The sequence below is a fragment of the Lacerta agilis genome, chromosome 4 (genome assembly GCF_009819535.1).
Source record: "Lacerta agilis isolate rLacAgi1 chromosome 4, rLacAgi1.pri, whole genome shotgun sequence".
In the NCBI taxonomy this organism is placed as follows: domain Eukaryota; kingdom Metazoa; phylum Chordata; class Lepidosauria; order Squamata; family Lacertidae; genus Lacerta; species Lacerta agilis.
Window position 1 is genome coordinate 72,250,270 of NC_046315.1, and position 19,766 is coordinate 72,270,035.

The window sequence follows — 19,766 nt, forward strand, 5'->3', positions numbered from 1 at the left end:
AGGCAGAAATCAAACACATCCATTTTCATGTTCTCCATACAACCATGGAGCTAATTTTATATGTAAAAAAGAAAGAAAAACGTGTTTAGTTGACAGGGGGCATGCTAGTGACCTTCACTTCCTGTGTGATGCTCAAAGGAGGGACCCATGCATCTACCCTGCGGAGATATATATTTGATCCATCCACATCTGTTACTCACAAACGTTATGGCTCAGAAGATACATTAATTCCTGTTCCAGTCATTATATGAAAGCAGAACAAGAGCAATTCCTGTGTCTGTTGCTGTAATCTGTTTGCAATGCCTGAAGACAGCCATAACATCTTGTATCTAGTGCAAGAGTGGCACCTTCAGAATAATAGCTGTTTCCCTTATCTCCAGTTTTCAAATTGTGTGGTGTCTCTCTCTCCTTGAAACTGCAACATACCTGTGCCAAGCTGTTTCTGGCACCCTCCTGAGTTTAAAAAACAGATGGTGATGCAGTTCAAAAAAAGGGAATGGCTTGTTGAGGCATTAGTTTTCATAGGACAGAGTCTACTTCATTACATACACTAGGAAGACTGGAAAGTTATATCTATTTAGCATCTTTAAGTGATGCAGCAAAACCTGGCATAAAGTTACAGTGCTACCAGAGCCGGTTTTAGGGTAGCGCAACTGATTTGGCTGTACTGGAGGGGACACCACAAGAATGTTGTAGAAAAGAGTGTGAGAGGTGGGCAGAGGGGTGCTGCTGAGTTCTGCCATTGCACAGGGTGCCGTTGAAATTTCAGAGCCCAAAGTCTGCCACTGGTGTTATTGGGGATGTAAGAAGGCAGTGGTTCCCATTTTGACTTTGTCAGAATTTACCAGTGTGGTGTAGTGGTTAAGAGTGGTAGACTCGTAATCTGGTGAACCGGGTTCGCGTCTCCACTCCTCCACATGCAGCTGCTGGGTGACCTTGGGCTAGTCACACTTCTTTGAAGTCTCTCAGCCCCACTCACCTCACAGAGTGTTTGTTGTGGGGGAGGAAGAGAAAGGGGAATGTTAGCCGCTTTGAGACTCCTTTGGGTAGTGATAAAGCAGGATATCAAATCCAAACTCTTCTTCTTCTTCTTCTTCTTCTTCTTCTTCTTCTTCTTCTTCTTCTTCGAGCCAAGGCAGACAATAATGCGAACAATGGTATTTATTGACTGATTTTCTTTCCTGATCACAGATGAACACACAAACTGCAGTGATTTCCTTTTCTGCTTCATCCCTAAGAGCCTCTGGATGTGTTTTTTCAGCATAGAAGTCTGGAAAAACTGTGGCCAAAAGAGCCAATTGTCTCAGTGTACATTATAGAACTAGTAGACACTATCTTGCCTGGAACTTTGTGAGATAAATAGATGCCAGAAGCGATGGCATTTAGTTTTCTTTTTTTTAGTTTTTGGTAATGGAGTAATCCAGATAGGAGGGAGTTGATTTCCTCCCTTCAGAAAGACTTAAATGTAAATGTTCCACTCATGAATGGCTCTCCGCCTGATTCAGGAGGGTAATAAACCTGTCTGTGAGAGTAATGTTCGATGGAAGCAATAAATCCAGTGAAAGGATGAATTAACTGCCATTGTACCTATGAATGTTCAGTTTGTGTATGGAGTTTCAGATTTGCAGAAACAAAATCAACTTGTTCCTTTTGAGTTTATAAGGTCACTAAGCAATTACTTTATATACATATGCTTTATAGACTTTTTTGGAGATAAGAATCCTTCATATTTTTGTTGTTATTGTTGGGAGCGAAGGAACTGTGAACAGATCACTCACTTTGGGAAATGCCACTGGCTCCTATTTGACATTAGTAAACCAATAACAAGCTACTTGAAATTTTGACTTAATAGTGAAATTTAAAACCATTTTTTCTAAGTGTGTTTTAGCTCACTAACCTCAGTTCCTTTCCTAAAAGGGCTGTGAATTAAAAAAAAAGGGGGGGGGGTGAATGTGCACCCTGGAGTAAGAGGTGCCCACCCAGCTTCCTCCATCTCTCTTTCCTTTTTGGCCTCCTCTTTTTTCTTAACTTCTGCGATTCAGTAGGAGCTGTTATGCTCCATATCAACCAGGGGCATAGGGTTGATGCTGTAATAGGCTATGTTGCCATGAATGGAGGTCCAGCGATTCAGATGAGAACTTGCCATATAACTGAATCAGAGAGAGCTGCTGTTTATTAGAAACATCTGGGCATGATTTCAGCTTGTGGGATTTTGAGCCTGCATGGTCTTCTGCCTTGAACTAGTCATAGAATGTGTGGGAAGAATTACTCACCCCTCATATTCTGTAACAAAGATTTTGCTACTAGGCTCTGTCAAATTGTTTTTTTTTGGGGGGGGGATTTGTTTTGAGGAGGTACTTACATGTATTACTGTTATTAAGAACATTCTGCACCCAATCACCCTCATTGTGCCTTCTTCAAATGGTTGGACCTTACAATATTTACATGATACAACACTCTCTGAACCAAAGGGTATCAATAACTTACATGATGCACTCTAAAACTCACAGGTCTGTACTGTTACATGAAAAATTGCCCATTCAAACAAGTAAAAAGGTTGAGAGTTAACTCTTGACCATGTGACCTAAATTGAGTTTACTTATGTAGCCAGACTTTCTTTGATTTCCCCCCAACCTTGAAACCTCAGTCTGTCTATTTGTTGCTTTGGTGTTTTATAGTGGTAGAAACAGTTGAGTATTTTTTAATATTGAAACAAAACGCTGCTCTCACCTTAGAATGGGGAATACTGATACATTTACTGATACAAATACATTTTCTTTTCTATTTTACTACTTTTGCTAATTCAAAACCATTAACTAATCGAGGGAGACCACAGATAAGAAAGTATAAATGGATTTCTTTAATTCAAAGGCATCAGTGTATCAAAGGCGAAATGCAACTTGATATGTTTTAGCTAGTGAGCCAAGCTCCTGATTTCATACAGGAAGCCTTTCAATTTTTTATGAAATTATACCTTGCTTACTCAAAAAGTATACATTCTATTTGTTATGTAAGCTCTTTAGAAATCAAGGGATATTAAAGCTCACTAGACAATTAGTGAAAAATTCATCGCTGAAAGCATATTTTACAGCAGTCCTTAAAAAGTAGAGAGGATCTCAAATGGATACAATTCTTTTGTCAAGGAAAATGAAACTACACCCATTATTTCTGGCCACAAATATAAAACTGACTTACGATGTAGGTGATGTACTGTTTTCTGGATTCTTTGATTCAACATCACCTTTTCCTTGGAAAAAGAAAAAGAAGTTAATATTAATAAATCATCCATAATTGGAGAGGTCAGTACATTATGATGTTAACAGCTTTTCAGAATGCATATAAACACATTTTTTAAGGCTACATGTGGCTATAGGAAACACAGTTGAAATTTATTAATGCAATTAGTGATAGCTTTGCCTTTTAGAATCCCTTGAGTTTGATCCAGAAATTAATGGGACTTAGGTTGGTCATGACTAAGTCTCATGCCACATTAAGTGGCAATAGTTAGGAGGCACCTCTGCCTAGCTATTTTTTTCCTGCCCTATGTGCCTTTAACAATTAACATACCACTTACCAGTAGAAGTAGTAAAGGTAAAGGTAAAGGTAAAGGTAAAGGGACCCCTGACCATCAGGTCCAGTCGTGTCCGACTCTGGGGTTGCGGCACTCATCTCGCTCTATAGGCCAAGGGAGCCGGCATTTGTCCGCAGACAGCTTCCAGGTCATGTGGCCAGCATGACAAAGCCGCTTCTGGCGAACCAGAGCAGCGCATGGAAACGCCGTTTACCTTCCCGCTGGAGCGGTCCCTATTTATCTACTTGCACTTTGATGTGCTTTCGAACTGCAAGGTGGGCAGGAGCTGGGACCGAGCAACGGGAGCTCACCCCATAGCAGGGATTCGAACTGCTGACCTTCTGATCAGCAAGCCCTAGACTCTGTGGTTTAACCCACAGCGCCACCTGGGTCCCCACCGGTAGAAGTATCTGCTCCTAAATCAACATGTGATACAAAGCCTGAATCACCCACAGTGCTCTGTTTGGTCAAGAAGGGAGATTCTGTCCTTGGAATAATCCTTTCTGGGGGTAAAGTTTTCACATAAAGACAACCAAGGATACTGTGTTCCCTTGAAGTCTAACCAATTTGTTATAGAATAAGCTTTCACAGACTGGAAACCATAACAAAGGCTTACAACCTAATAAATCTGTTGGTGACACGAGAATCTGCTTTGCTTTTGCTGCAACAGCAAACAAATATGACTACCTCTATGGATAGTTCACAGAAACGTATGTATATGTCAGAAATCACTAATCTAGGGAAGATGCCGTCCTCATATATGGAAATTTGGAGAAGTGTAATTTCAAAGGATGGCTGTATTTTGGTCTGCATATTGTTTTGGATTAATTATCAAATTTAGGCTGAGAACTACTTCTTGGAGTGGAGAAGGAAAAGATGCACATATCTCTGTTTCATTTGTAAAAAATTTTTTATCAAATATTCTGATGAATTTCAACAAGGGGCAACTAGCATAAAATAGCAAAGCAACACCTTTGTTGCCTTTGTGTATAATGTAACTTCTGTTGTTTAGAATATCTGTCTATCTGTTTCCTAAAGGAGGGATGCTTATTGCTAGGAGCCCTATTGCATTAATAATTGCAGAATGTACAGAAAGCACTGCAGATAAAAAAGTAATTTCAGGAGAGAGGCAATTATACGTTAACTGCTGGAAAAAAGAATAATCTAAATGGGATGCACTCATCAGAGCCCTGTATCTATGTCTACAACATAGACACTACTGCCTTCTTAGAATGCTCAAGTAAGGAGGGGCCTGCTGGAATCTCTCCAAATTTGTAAAATAATTTTGATATTCAGTATCAGGGGAAGCTAATGTGGTACCTTCCATATGTTCTTGGGCTACAACTCCCATCATCCCTGATCACTGGCTGGGAATAATGGGAGTTTTAGGGAACTATATTGGCTTCTCCAAGTTTCTAATTTATCATCTTCAAAAACTAGCTGTTGCTTGCAATGGCCTCATTTGGATGCAGTGCTAAACCATAGTTTAGTGCTAAAAAACTAGCATGGCTGGCTCTTGGGTTTGAGTGCTCCTCACCCTTCTTCCAGTGTGGCCACAAGGAGCAAGTCAAGAACATTTACTTCCTGCTTCAAATTAACCACCATGTCTGAACTGGGACAAGCTGGTTAATATTAATGATGGTTAGCTTGGCCAAGCCAACTTCAGAAAATGGTTCATAATCCTAGCTTGTTCAGTTAAATTATTGTTAAACTAACTACAGTTTCCAGTTTGGACATAAAGACAACTGTGGTTAGTTGAAAACAGAAGCAAACATTTTCAGTCTCCACATATTGTGGCAGGATGTGTGTGTGTGTGTTAGAAAATAATGTGCTATTATTCAGTAAGCAGCCAGGGGGAACACTATTGTGTGCACCAACAACCCTCTCCTCTTCATGGCAATTTTCTCTTTCTATTATTAGTATGTTTCACAATCTGACGCAGGAGATGATTGTCAGCGCTATGCAAACATTCTGATTTCAAAGCAGTTATTCATATAGCAAATTATTCAAGTTATGCTTCCCTTAAGTTGTATTCAGAGCAGTTGGCTCATCTTAATCTCCAGTTTTCTCTTTTGTGCTTCCTGCTGTCGCTGCTTACCGGTATATGGCTACTGAAACCCGCCCTCCTTACCATTTCATTATTTCCTCAGTGCTAGTTCTTCCCAACGGTGTCAAACACTGGCTGGTAATTAACAAGCACCACACTCTACATTTTGCCACATCGCTTTTAATCCTTGACCTTTCCCTTAGAAAAGTGCTGCCCTATATTACACCAAAAGCCTTCTAACATCTTCACCTCTGGATAGATTTCTCCTTGCTCTGTAGGTGACCATTCTTCTCAAAGCTCATCTTTTGGCACAGAGCATTTTTCATCTTTAAACACAGCTTCTGTAATAGTGCTATCTGCTGCATAACTGATCACGAAGCTAACACAATATAGCTTATGGATGGGATGCTTTCAGGTTGGGAACAGGATAGGGCCATGCATATTTAATATTGTTATAGATTTTGGTAGAATTAGCAAAAGTTGGAATTAATGAAGATTTGTTTGAGCTGTGGCCGACACAGAAATTCCTGGACTTCGCCTATGCTAAGGTGTCAAACCAGCCTGGCAATGCTGGCTGAGTGCAGCCATTAAGAAACAAAGCCATCATTAGGGCAAGAGTTTCTCTGCTGGTGGACAGAGGGGGAAGTTTCCATGTTACAGTGGGTGCAGAAAGGTTTAGGATTTCAGTTTTCATGGCATAGGTAAACAGGGAGGCAGGTTTGCGAAGAAGTGGCAGTGCCTTGCAGCCAGACTGAGAAGGGTGTGATTTACGGTAATTTTGGCTATACACAATTTTTGCAATTCAAAATACGCAGTGGATAGGTTTTTTTCACTGCTTCTTCCTCATTTATTTTTTTTTTTTTTAAGTAAATTTTTATTATTATTTTTCAAATATACAACAAATTAATTCAACATCTAATACAAATTATATCCCATAACTCTGCCGAGTTTGACTTCCCTCCCCCACGTCAGTCGGTTTTGTAGTCCAATCTTGTCGCACAGTTTTTTATTCCTCCATATAAGTCTATGTCAAAGGTTTATTCCAATCCTACCAGTGTCTTCAAACTTCCTCTATTCAATCTTAAGTACTCCACAAATTTACTCCAACCTTTTTGAAACCTCGAGTCATCCTGGTTTCTGACCCTGCCAGTCAGTTTTGCAAGTTCAGCATATTCCGCCATCTTCGTCTGCCACTCATCAATCGTTGGTAATTCCTGTAATTTCCATTTTTGGGCAAGCAATATTCTTGCAGCGGTTGTTGCATACATGAACAATCTTTGGTCTCTCTTGGGTATTTCATCTCCCATCAAACCCAATAAGAAGGCTTCAGGTCTTTTTGGGAAAGTATATTTGAACATCTTTTTAAGTTCATTATAAATGGATTCCCAAAAGGCCTTGACCTTGCCACAAGTCCACCACATGTGATAAAAACTCCCTTCTTCCTGTCTACATTTCCAACACATCTTATCATGCATTCTATACATTTTTGACAATTTTACTGGAGTCAAATACCATCTATACATCATTTTGTAAAGATTTTCCTTTAAAGATACACATGCAGTAAATTTCATCGTCTCTTTCCATAATTTTGTCCATGCATCATATTCTATATTATGCCCAAAGTCTATAGCCCATTTTATCATTACTTCTTTCGTCAACTCATCTTTAGTATACCATTCTAACAACAAGTCATACATTTTTGTCAAAAATTTGCCTTTACCTTCTAACAGCTCAGTTTGTAATCTAGATTTTTTCTCCTCAAAACCGGTTTTTTTATCTTCTAACATCAAGTTATTCACCTGATGATATTGTATCCATCCTGTAAAAGTATCTTCAATCTGGTGATATGGTTTTAACTTCCACCCTCTTTCCGTTCTCATTAACAAGTCCCCATATGTGGATCTTTTACCTTCCATGTTAACTTTCTTTAATGTTAATACATCAATCGGTGAGATCCACCATGGGGTTTTTCTCTCCAAAAGACTCTTATTCCTATCCCAAACTTCAAAAATGGCCCTCCTTATCACATGGTGCGTAAAACCTTTGTGCACTTTTACTTTGTCATACCAGAGATAGGAGTGCCATCCAAATCTATTATCATGTCCTTCTAAATCTAATAGGTCAGTGTTCTGTAATGTCATCCATTCTTTAAGCCAACACAAACAGGACGCTTTATAATACAACTTCAAGTCCGGCAGGGCAAAGCCCCCTCTTTCCTTCTTATCTATCAATAGTTTGAATTTTATTCTTGGCTTCTGCCCTTGCCAGATAAATCTTGACAAATCTTTTTGCCATTCTTTGAATTGTCCTGTTCCTTTGATTATCGGAATCGTTTGAAATAGGAACAACATCCTCGGTAAAACATTCATTTTGATTGCAGCAATTCTTCCACTGAAGGATAATTTAAATCTAGTCCAGACTTCTAAGTCTTTTTTAATCTCTTTCCAAACTGGTTTGTAATTATCTTCAAATAAATTAATGTTTTTAGATGTTAACCAGATTCCCAGATACTTCACCTTCTTTGATACCGCTATACCGGTTTTTTGCTCTAGTTCTTCTACTCTTTCTTTCTCCATGTTCATCACCATCATCTTCGTTTTAATTTTGTTTAATTTAAATCCTGCAAGTTGACCAAATTTCTCCATCTCATCTAATATTTTCGGAACACTGCTCTGGGGTTCCTCTACCGTTACCACCAAATCATCCGCAAAGGCTTTTAGCTTAAATTCTTTTGCACCAACTTTAATTCCTCTTACTTCCGGGCAGTTTCTCAATCTTTTAGCCAAGATCTCCAGGACCATTATAAATAATAAAGGTGACAGCGGGCAACCTTGTCTGGTGCCTTTTGTTATATCGAAACTCTCTGTTATTTCAGAGAATTTTTGGGAGGTTCGCAGGACTTCCGGTTCGGCGCGGCCATCGGAGGGAGCGCGGAATAGCCCCTCGGGGAATTCCGAGCGACATAGGGAATTTTTGGGAGGTTCGCAAAGGCTCTGCGACCCCCAGACCCACGGGGGGGTACCCTGTGGTCGGTGGCACCCAGCAGCGCCAAAGCGTGCTCTCCTGATCGGCGGGTTTTGTAGTAAATCCGCAAGACGGGATCGAGCTGCTGGCGCAAGGGAGCATCGCTATCCCTACGTTGCGCAGCCTCTGGCTCCTGATGAAAGCGCTGGATTTCCTCTAAATTAAGATCGGATTCGGACTTAAGGATTGGGCATAAGCCCAGCAAATTAGAAGTAATTTGGAACATTGGATGAATTCGAATATCTGAAGGGCGCAACAAGGGAGTCCGCCCGACAGCGGTGAGGAAAATGGCGCAGGACAGAGCGTCACAGGACTGATTTGCAAGTCGGAAACCTACCGAGTGAGTAATCGAGTTTAACAGACCCTTTCTTGTAGGGAGAAAGGCATTGTGGATTTAATTTGGAAATATTTGGATTTTGGAGTAGTGGAGAAACCTCGGGAGACCCCTGGAGAAGTCCCTGCTGTGAGGTTGGGGGGTGGAAGATCGCCTGCACCTCAGCCCAATACCTAAAGCCAACCGACAAATAGCTCAGGAAAGAAGTGCTGTGGATGGGGTAAAACCCATCCAGAGGGCACGGAGTTATTATTTTAGCAATCTAAGCAAGCTGACGGCGAAGGGACCGCGGTGGGGGGTTCCCCTGAGAATTCGACATTTTATTTCCTAGTCCGGAGACGTTAGTGGTGGGAAAGTCGCGTTCCCCTGTCGGGGGGAGGATTATAAAACCCATCAGGGCTGGATTAATTGGTGGCATAAAGGGAGATCGAAACCCCCAGTCGGGGGGAGGATTACAAAGCCCATCGGGGTAGGATTATAGTATTTAAAGGAGATCGAACCCCCGGTCGGGGGGAGGATTACAAAGCCCATCGGGGCAGGAACTTAATTTTTTTTTTTTTTCTTCTTTTTTAGCGGCTTTCCTTGTTTCAAAGTAACTCAAGCTTCTCAAACTTAAATCTTTTGACTCTTTGCGCAGGCATAACTGGTGACTTAGTGGATACAGTTTCAGACTCTTCTTCTGCTTCTTTGTCTTTTTCTGGTGGTGCGTGAGAAAACCAATAGCAACAATTTAGCTTTCACTTCTGTAAAGAAGCGAAAGTAACTAAAACTGGGCTAACAGCTGACACTCCGTGGTGACTCTTGGTATTGCTGATCTTGATTTTTTTGCAGTAAGCTGAGCTCCCCCCTCGGGTGGAATTTGGTTACTGCAGTGGATAAAATAAGATCTAACTGTTCTCCCTCTAGTGGTGAAGGCTCGTTATTACAGGTAGATTGTAATTTTTATTTTTAGAATGACAGGAAGAGAAAAAAAGAATCCAACGACCCCATTAGATAGACGACCTTCTAGACAAGAGGAGGTCAAGGATTTAGAAGCATTATGGCAAAAAATTAAAGAGGAATTTCGACAAAATGAACAGCGGATGGAGAAAAAATTGGAAAATGTTCAGGAAACATTAGATAAGAAGATAGAAGGTGCAGTAGGAGAATTAAAAACAAAAATACAAGATCTGTCAGTAAAATCCAAAACTATGGAAGATTCATTGAAGAAAACTCAGAAAGAGGTGAGAGCAGTAAAAAAAGAAACAGAACAAGTAAAAGAAGAAGTGACAAAGGCAAATAAATCACAGGAAGAGATTTGGGATAATTTGGCCCTAATGGAGATGAGACAGAAGCAGATGAACCTGAAATTCCGCGGTATAAAAGAAGAGGTGAACGAGGATATAAAACAGAAACTAATTCAAGAATTGGCCAAATGGATGGATCTGAAAGAGGAGGAGGTAGCATATACAATTACTAATGCTTTTAGAATTACAGTCAGATCAGCAAAGGCCAAGGCTAAGAAGTTCCCAGGAGATTGTCTGGTCATGTTTAACTCTTTGGAAATGAGAAATGCTATCCTGAGATTGAGCTATACAAACAAGTTAGTAATTGATGGAAAGCAAATCATCGTGTTTAAGGAGATCCCGACTAGGCTGTTGCGAAAGAGGGACACTTATAAACCATTAGTGGCTCTACTCAACAAGAAAGGAATCCAACACAGATGGGAATATCCGGAAGGGATCTCCTTTTACTATAAAGATAAAAGATTTAAACTGACAGACGAATTGGAAGTGAAGAAATTCACAAGAAGATATGAAGAAGACCTGGGGAAAGCAGAAACAGCTGGACCAGCACCAAGTAAAAGCAAGATAGAACAGGGTAAGAAGAAGAAGATCAAGAAGAAAGAAGAGGAGGAGAAACTAGAGGAGCTAGGGGCGCACGGAGGAGTAGCAGAAGAAGAGGAGGAAGAAGATGGGACAACAGGAGACGAGGAGGAGGAGGAAGAAGAAGAAGAAGAGAATATCGATAATAATAATACTAAACTTTAAAAGACCTTTGAAACAGGAGAGAAAGAAACCATGGCTTTAAAGTTAATTTCGTGGAATGTGAATGGATTAAACGATAAAAATAGGAGAAACAGGATTGGACATGTTTTAAATAGAAGAAATTTGGATATAATTTGTCTTCAAGAGACTCACATTGCAAAAAAACATAGACATGTGTTAATTAATAAAAAGCTTGGAAGAGAATTTGTCTCCTCCGACGTCTCGAAAAAGAGAGGAGTGGTAATGTATATAAAAGAGAAGCTTGAACCAAAATTGATTTCAAAGGACGAAGAAGGAAGGATTTTAATTGTGCAAATCACACTGCAAGGTGAGAAACTATTGGTAATCGGAGTATATGCACCTAATGATAACAAAGCAGATTTTTTCAAGAATTTAGAAGACCAAATGTCTGATTTCATGGATCAGAAATTGATAATGATGGGCGATTTCAATGGTGTAGTGATGCCGACGTTAGATAAATCGTTTTCAAAGAAGACAGTAAAGGAAGGCAAACTACCAAAATCTTTTTTTGATTTGACGGAAAATTTTGGACTTGTGGACATCTGGAGGTTGAAACATCCAACTACAAAAGATTTCACGTTTTATTCAGAACCAAATCAAAGTTTTGGAAGAATTGATCATATATGGATAACAAAAGAATTGATTGGGAGAGTATCTAGATGTGAGATAACACCAAGGACATTGTCAGACCACAATTCGATTGATCTGGAATTGAAGAATAAAGAGAAAAGTCCCATCAGATGGAGAATGAACGAAAGTTTATTCGACGATCCAGAAGTTGTGAATAAGGCAAAACAGGAAATAATGGATTACTTTAATCTGAATCTAAGAAAAGGAACCGGGCTTGACGTGGTTTGGGACGCGAGCAAAGCCGTGATGCGAGGATTTTTGATTCAAAAGAATAGTCAACAGAGAAAGAAAAAGGAAAAAAAGAAACAAGAAATTTTGAACCAATTAATGATTTGTGAGAAGAAATTGATATTGAAACCTATGGACAACCAATTAAAACAAAATTTAAAAATATTACAGACTCAGTTCTCCATGCTGGTGAATCAAGAGATAGAATGGAAAATTAAGCAAATGAAACAAAAAAATTTTGAATCAGCAAACAAGATTGGAAAGTTACTGGCTTGGCAATTAAGGAAGAGGCAAAATCAAAATATCATTAACAAATTGGAAATTGGAGAGAGTATAATAGAAGATCCGAAGGAAATCAAAAAAGCCTTCCAGAGATATTATAAAAATTTATACCAGCAGGAGAAAGAGAATGGAAGAAAAATAGATTTATATTTGGAAAAATATAAATTGGATAAAATTCCGAAAGAGAAAGCAGATTTTTTAAATACTCAAATTACGGCGATGGAAATACAAGAAGCAATTAAAAGGATGAAACTGGGAAAATCTCCAGGACCAGATGGACTGTCGGCAAGATACTACAAGATTCTCAGCGAACAACTGAGTCCAGTGCTGAAAGAGGTAATGGACAACATTTTGAAAGGTGGAAAGATCCCTAGTACATGGAAGGAAGCATATGTGACTTTAATACCTAAGCAAGAGACAGATCGATTAAGCGTTAAAAATTACCGACCAATCTCATTACTTAACAACGATTATAAGCTTTTCGCAGATATCATGGCTACAAGATTGAAAGCAATATTAAATGAAATAATTCATAAAGATCAAACAGGTTTTCTACCTGGCAGACAGTTAAAGGATAACGTCAGACATATTGTTGATGTAATAGAATATCTGGAAGCCAGGAATGATAAACCAGCGGTATTAATGTTCGTCGATGCGGAAAAAGCTTTTGACAACATTTCTTGGCAGTTTATGAAGAAGAGTATGGTCGGAATGGGAATAGAGGGGTCTTTTTTGAAAGGAATCGAATCAATATATTCAGACCAAAGAGCAAAATTAATAGTGAACAATGAAATAACAGAGGTCTTCCTCATTTATTTTATTACGTTCATATAAGAGCAAAATTTCCATCAAATGCAGCTGCAACGTGAAAGTTATTCTTACTTTGATTGCTGTGCCCCGTAGAGACATGTTGCTGGGAGTCCTGAAAGAGCAAAGAGATGAATCGGTTATACTAATCGATAAATTAAAAACATAAAGCAGTGCAATGAACATGCTTTGTATTAACAGCAGCAAACACAGTTTGTTGTAAATCTCAATGCTTAGCTAAACTTATGGAAGCCCCCAGGCTCCTGTATACATATTGGGAAAGAAGCAACTATCTTGTGACACTGCTTCAGCCACTCTGGCAGGAAGATGGGGAAAGGAAAGGCACATCTTTGTAAACCTCTGGCTACTTCTGGAGCCCTTTACCACTTGCACCATCTTCCAAGTGGGCTAGGAGGCAACCAGGAGGAAATCTCCCCTCTCTCACCCGCTGTTCAGAACTATTCAGTCAGGCTACTAAGAGATGGGTGTGACAAATGGAGAGCAGTTGACGTAAAAATGGAAGCATTCAAGATCCAACACAGTTCAAACGCAGCCACAGACCCCTGCCTGTTACCTTTCCCCTTCTCCAGACAGTGAAATGAAGTACCAGGTTACACAACATAGCACAGGGGTCAGCAATCTTTTCAGCCGTGGGCCGGTCCAGTGTCCCTCAGACCATGTGGTGAGCTGGACTATATTGGGGGGGGGGGGAATGAATGAATTCCTATGCCCCACAAATAACCCAGAGACACATTTTAAATAAAAGCACACATTCTACTCATGTAAAAACACGCTGATTCCCAGACTGTCCGCAGGCCAGAATGGGAAGGTGATTGGGCCGCATCCGGCCCACGGGCCTTAGGTTGCCTACCCCTGACATAGCACATGCTTATACAGACCATATTTGCAGCAGTGGAGACAGTAAGATGTGTGCAATGGCAAATAAGCTGAGTGGCAAGTGAGGGAGTGCTCAATGCCATTACTGGTGGGCATCACATGGTAGAGATGCTTAGCCAGTCAGCATTGTGCAGACATTCAACCATTGACTCAGCAGTGGTACTTGGCATGGGCAATGCTGTCAACAGATTTCACTGGCGGTGGCTGCTGCACATTTTCACACAGTGCTAGCCTAGAAACCTCTATGCCACTGTGGAAGCCTTATACCATGCCTCGTAAGGCCATTGTCGCTGCCCAGGCATTGCTCAGTGTCTACAGGTTCTTCACAGCACTTTAGTGGCCTCCAGAGAATCTTTATAAACAATTCAAATAATATATCAACAGTTTACAATTTTAATAGCTTAATTTATAATCTTCCATTAACTTCCTCATTAATTCCATCAGCACAATTAATCTCCAATCTAATCTTAAACAATTTAAAATATGAAATCACTATAAATTAATTGTAAACAATTAATCTTTTTATAACCCATGGCTATCCAATTAATGATATCTTTAATCACCAACATAACCCCCTGAGAAAAAACACCAATAATCAAAACCAATAAATTTATTCAGTTAATCCACAATGCTCACTAAAAACAATGAATTATCTCTTGCTGAATAATATATCTGTTCACCTAGTTAGAGCAGTTATACAATGCAATACATCGACAAAAGCTTGTATTCAGTGTAGCACCAAGCAGATCATTTCATCAAAACATTAAGCACTTGTTTCATTTCAGTTGGTAACTGATTCCAGGGGACTGGCACCACAACACTAAAAGACCAGCTCCTATTGTATACAAAGCAGCACCTCTATTAAGAATAGTATTTTCTGAACATGGGGCATTGTCATGGTTGGATGCAGAAGAGCGGTGGGAGGCACCAGCTGGGGATAGAAGACTCAGAGCCAGGGAAGTGGTGATGGGATGACGTTGAGTGGTCTGAGGGAGAAGAAGGAAGAGATTGTGGCAGAGGGCAGTTCAGACGCCGAGCCTGAAGTGGAGGGTGGCCAAGAGGCAGAGTGCAATAAAGCAATTACTTGAATATCCTGATCCCTAACTATTTAAAACTTGAATTCAGAAACAAAGCACAAACAGATTGATTAACATTAGAGTGATCAGTTTGGGCAGCACTATTCTGTACCAGCTAAACTGTCCAAACACCAAGGGCATCCTGAATTAGAGCACTTTACTATAATGAAGTCTGGAGATAATTAGAATAAAAACGACCAAAGTCTAAGCAAGTGAGGAAAGGAAATAGCTGGAGAACCCGCTGAAGCTGGTAAACAGCAATCCTTGTCTTCCCTGCTACCTGATTCTCCAAAATAAGAGCTGGGTCAAGGAGCGCCACAAGCCATGAGCCTGATCTTTCAGGGAAAGTGCAATCCTGCACACAGGGCATGCAAAGTTTCAGAACAGGTCATCAATCCTTATCTGGATTAGTTTTAAGGTGTGTCCCCCCCCCCCTCATTCAACCTTGTTTAGCTGACAAGCAATAAGTCAGGTGTTTCCACTCCCTCCCTAAGTTTAGAGACTGAACTGTGTGTCATCAGCATACTGATGACATCATCTCCAGCAACCTATTATGTTGAAAACGTTGAGGATAATACAGAATTCTACAGGGACTCATGAGCCAAAGACCAAGGACTTGAGTAATGTTCTCTCAGCACTTCCTGGGATTTACCCTCCAGAATCAAATGAACCCACCTAAAAATGAACACGAGGACCCAACACACACCCATTCCTGTTAGGTGATGTAGTAGACAGATGTCATGGTCAATGGAATAAAATGTTGTGAATCAATGGTCGCACTCAGTTCCTCCCTCCATCTCTTTGCAGATGTCATCAAGTAGGGCATGTATTCTAAATTTATATTTGCTGTTTTTCCTCTGACACATGTATCATATTTACTTTTTATTCACAAGAGGGGGAAAGATCATATAAGAATACACCAAATAATAACATACCTACAGTGAATAGAACTGCCAACAACTGCCTAGAAATGCCATAATAATTGTCATCATTTACAAACAGCTTAAAGTTCTCGAGGTGCTGTTCCAAGATTGGAACACAGCACCATCTCTGTCTGCAGGCTTACATTCTAATAGACAAACAAAAGGAAGAGAGGATGGGTGAATGAAAGAAGAAGCCAATTCAGGAACCAATTTTTTTGTAGTTACATAAATGTTTATTTCTGAGATGCAATTGTTACAGGGCTGGGGCAGTTCAGGAAGATGAGAAGCCAAATGGTAGTTTGTCCCAACCAATGGACAAAGTAGGTTCTGTTGCCCCACCTCTCCTGCTGCAGCAGCTAGGCTAGGATAACATAAACAACCAAAAGTTATGCAAATTCGAATACCGTCTTAAACGGTGCAGTTGAACTTCATATTAGTCTCCAGCAGACCAGCAAATACATGTACTTAGCAAAAGTGATGTGTAATTACGCCACACTTGAAACTGTTTTGATGTTTTTATGAAACATCTTCATCATTTTGGCAAAACATTGTGCTAAGTCTTCCAAGTATGTCAGCTCAAATTTCTTTTGAATAATTCAAAGCAATTATGGGACTTTTAAAGAGTAGATATGTGATAAAAGTGTGTAATGTTTTATATTTGCAAGTGTCTTGCTGATTCTGAGAATGCATTGCTGTATATTATTTATGGTCTCCTAATCTTCAGAGTACTCCTTCAGCACCTGAAAATGGCATTTCAGTTAAGTATAAACAATGGCAAGTACCACTTTCAAAGGCAGTTTTACTGTTCTTCTGGAATATTTCAAACAAAATAAACTGCAACAATAAAGCTAATTAGCATAAATATGTGTGGTTTTAACAGTGAATAAGGATTAACGGCTTTCTAAATGACATGCATTCTAAATTATGAGCTATTTCAAGTAAACTTGTCATTGTTGGTTGGCTGAGTCACAGAATAAGCAAGATATATTAAATTCTGCCTCCTCTTCCTTCAGAGCAGAATATATTTAATATATTTTTGTTAGAATTATAGCAAACCCTATCACTAAATTTGCAAAAGCAGTAACAGTTTCTCTCTGTTTACTGTGGTTCACATTTCACAGATTAAGGATGAGATATGGTGATTTGCCCAATACCATATTGTATGTCTAGATATACGGCATTTAAAATCTACTTGCTATTTGAATATAGTTTTGTTGGACAGCTGTCAGTAGTTTGGTGGTACGTACAACAAGCTAGCCTTTCTATAACAATTTAATCCTATATAGTTGACATTCATTGAATTGTTACTGGTTCTTTTAACTCGTAACAGTTTGACACTGACAATGGTCAAACCTCTCTTGAGAGTGCAAACATTGTTAGGTAGCTGACTTTTCCTAGAAATCTTTGGGATTTTGGTCTTGTTCTTAAGGGAGCTGTTTCAAAAGGGAGAACTGTGAGGGGAGAGAGACTCTGTGTTGACTTATTTTTTAGTTGCTGCTTTGTTAACAGTGTTTTATATATTGTAATTGTTTCTCTGATGAATTGCTTATTATTCCATATGCTTTCTGCTGTATTGGTGATATTCTATTATGTTCTATTATTTATTGTTTGTAAGCCGCTTTGGGATTCATTTGAATGAACAGCAGCATAGAAATATAATAAATCAAATCCATCAGTCAAATCAAATCTTTGTTCTAGGAATTTGAGCTGTGCTCTCTATTTTAGTTGCATCTAAAGCTGCAGTGTTTCAGCCAAACATACATGGAATTGACCTAGTAATTCAAGGGAAAAGGGTTTCATGAACCAAAACAACTTTTTTTCCATCAAATTATTTCACTGATTCATTAGCACGCTTACTTGAAAGTAAATAATAATAATTTAACTTATATACTGCTTAATGGCAAGATGGCTTCTAAATCATACAAACAAATTGCACATTGTTGAAATACAGAATAATTAAACATACAGCACCAACAGATTGCACCATAAAGCAATCTGATTAAAACATTAAAATATAAAAGTCCATTATTAAAATATGAAATAAAACAATCCCATTAAGAGAACACAGTTATCAAAACAGGGGACTCGGGTCAAGATATCAAGGGAATACTTGTGTAAACAAGTGCATTTTCAGAAGCTGGGAGAATTCCAATGCAGATGAAGTCTTTCATATTTCAGCAGGAACTGCACTGCACAAAAGCAGTGCCACCAACACTAAGAAAGTTCCATTTATTGATCTTAATGCCCTTACTGGGCAATAATTTCTGAATACATGTGATGAAGACTGCACTGTTAATCCCTGAAATTATCTCTCAAAAAGATGGCATGGGGTACCTGTTAAATCCTTTGGGTCTGCTATCAAATAAAGCCTCTCTGAGTTTTCATAAGCCATTCTTTTTTATGACATCCGTATCTTCAAGATTTTCCTACCATTTCAGGTTTAACAAAAGGTTGGCATATACATTGTGGAAGTGTATTTTCAACAAGCTGGCTTCAGTAACTAAGAAGGGTATTTAACAGTTGTCTACTAAATAAAATTTGCTACAGGACAAACAATCCATTTATCCTGTAAAAGTGTGTTTTTCTGTACATATTCAGGTGCTTTCCCCTATAAGGGTGGCCCTCAGAGTAAATGAAACAGCCCCCCTTTTATAGTGGCAACTATTCTGAATTTCCCAAAATTCAAAAAGCACCTTAGACCATAGCTTCTATTGGCCCCTCTGATTCTCTTCCACCCAAAATAATTTTACCAGAATTTCACTACTGAAAAATAGCAGAAACAAAACAGTTGATTTCTGAGGCAGATGAATTAGCTAGAAAATGTTCCTTGTCAATTTGGTTTTGACCTTCTTAAGAAATATACTGGTATTTTATTTCTGAAATGTCAGGTGTGCATTTCTTTCCATTCATTTTCAGGTTCCCCCCTCTGTCTAGGAACTCATTCTAGGAACGTTTCTAGCCAAACGTTATGTTATTGCCTGACCTTTCCTCATGGGAGAATATCCTCCCTAAAATGTCTGCCAAGTCACCTTGTGGTATAGCTCTGAAGCTGAAGAGATACTGATTTATTTATTTATTAAGTCTGAACCTGTCAAAGGTGTGTTGAATGTACACCGCCTACCATTCATGTCATCTGGCAGGATTTTCCCAAATTCACTACTGGCATAGATGAAATAGTTCTGGCAACTGGCAACTTTATGGTGATTTATTTGACAGTAGGCGTGTTCTCTTAGAACTGCTTCTTTTAAGTGCTGGTCCAAAGTATTGGTCCAGTGATTTTCAGAAATTATATTAGTGGAAACATTTGCTGAAGAGTAGGTTAATCTTGGGAGGTAGGTGAATTTTCAAACATGCAGCGGGGAACGGGTGTCGGCAGTGAACTTACTATTAATGCTGAGATGGCCTAGGGTTTTCCATTTGTTCGTCTTTTACAAGGGAAAAAAAATGTTGCAGCCACTTCAAGCTGTAGCCATGCTGTCTTTGAGAGCTCAGTAGTAGTCCCTTCTAATCTGAGACAGCATATCCTATGACAGTAACACTATATCCATTATGTAGCTCCATTCCCTGGGGCATTATTGGGATTGAGTAGCCAACTTTTATCCCCAAGATGCAGCATCATTCCCACTGGGGAATTTGTCCCCAATTAGAAGGGAATACTGCTGGGCCGCTGAGGGAAGCCTAACCACCACTCGAAGAGGTGGTGAAGCTTTCTGATGGAAGAAATAATTTGTGGTAAGCACACCCAACCTGAAATTTATGATAATTTGCATGGTCTACCAAAAGTCTCTAATACCCTCCCCCACCTTCACAGGACAATTAATGGTCCTGTGAAAGTGGTAGTTGGAATGGGTGGGTTATTCACTCTTTAACCACCAAACCCAATGGGGCAGCAATGAGGG

The 19,766-nt window shown here is 39.4% G+C and overlaps 1 protein-coding gene across 1 annotated transcript in view; it reads right to left on the reverse strand.

Annotated features, from left to right (window-relative positions):
* AFF3 (AF4/FMR2 family member 3) overlaps positions 1 to 19,766 on the reverse strand; it is a 217,499-nt gene that overhangs the window by 77,297 nt on the left and 120,436 nt on the right. Inside the window, exons 6-7 of the mRNA XM_033147586.1 lie at positions 13,047 to 13,086; positions 3,196 to 3,247 (exon numbers count right to left, since the gene is read on the reverse strand). Coding sequence (XP_033003477.1) covers positions 3,196 to 3,247; positions 13,047 to 13,086 — 92 coding nt within the window. The remainder of the gene's footprint in view (positions 1 to 3,195; positions 3,248 to 13,046; positions 13,087 to 19,766) is intronic.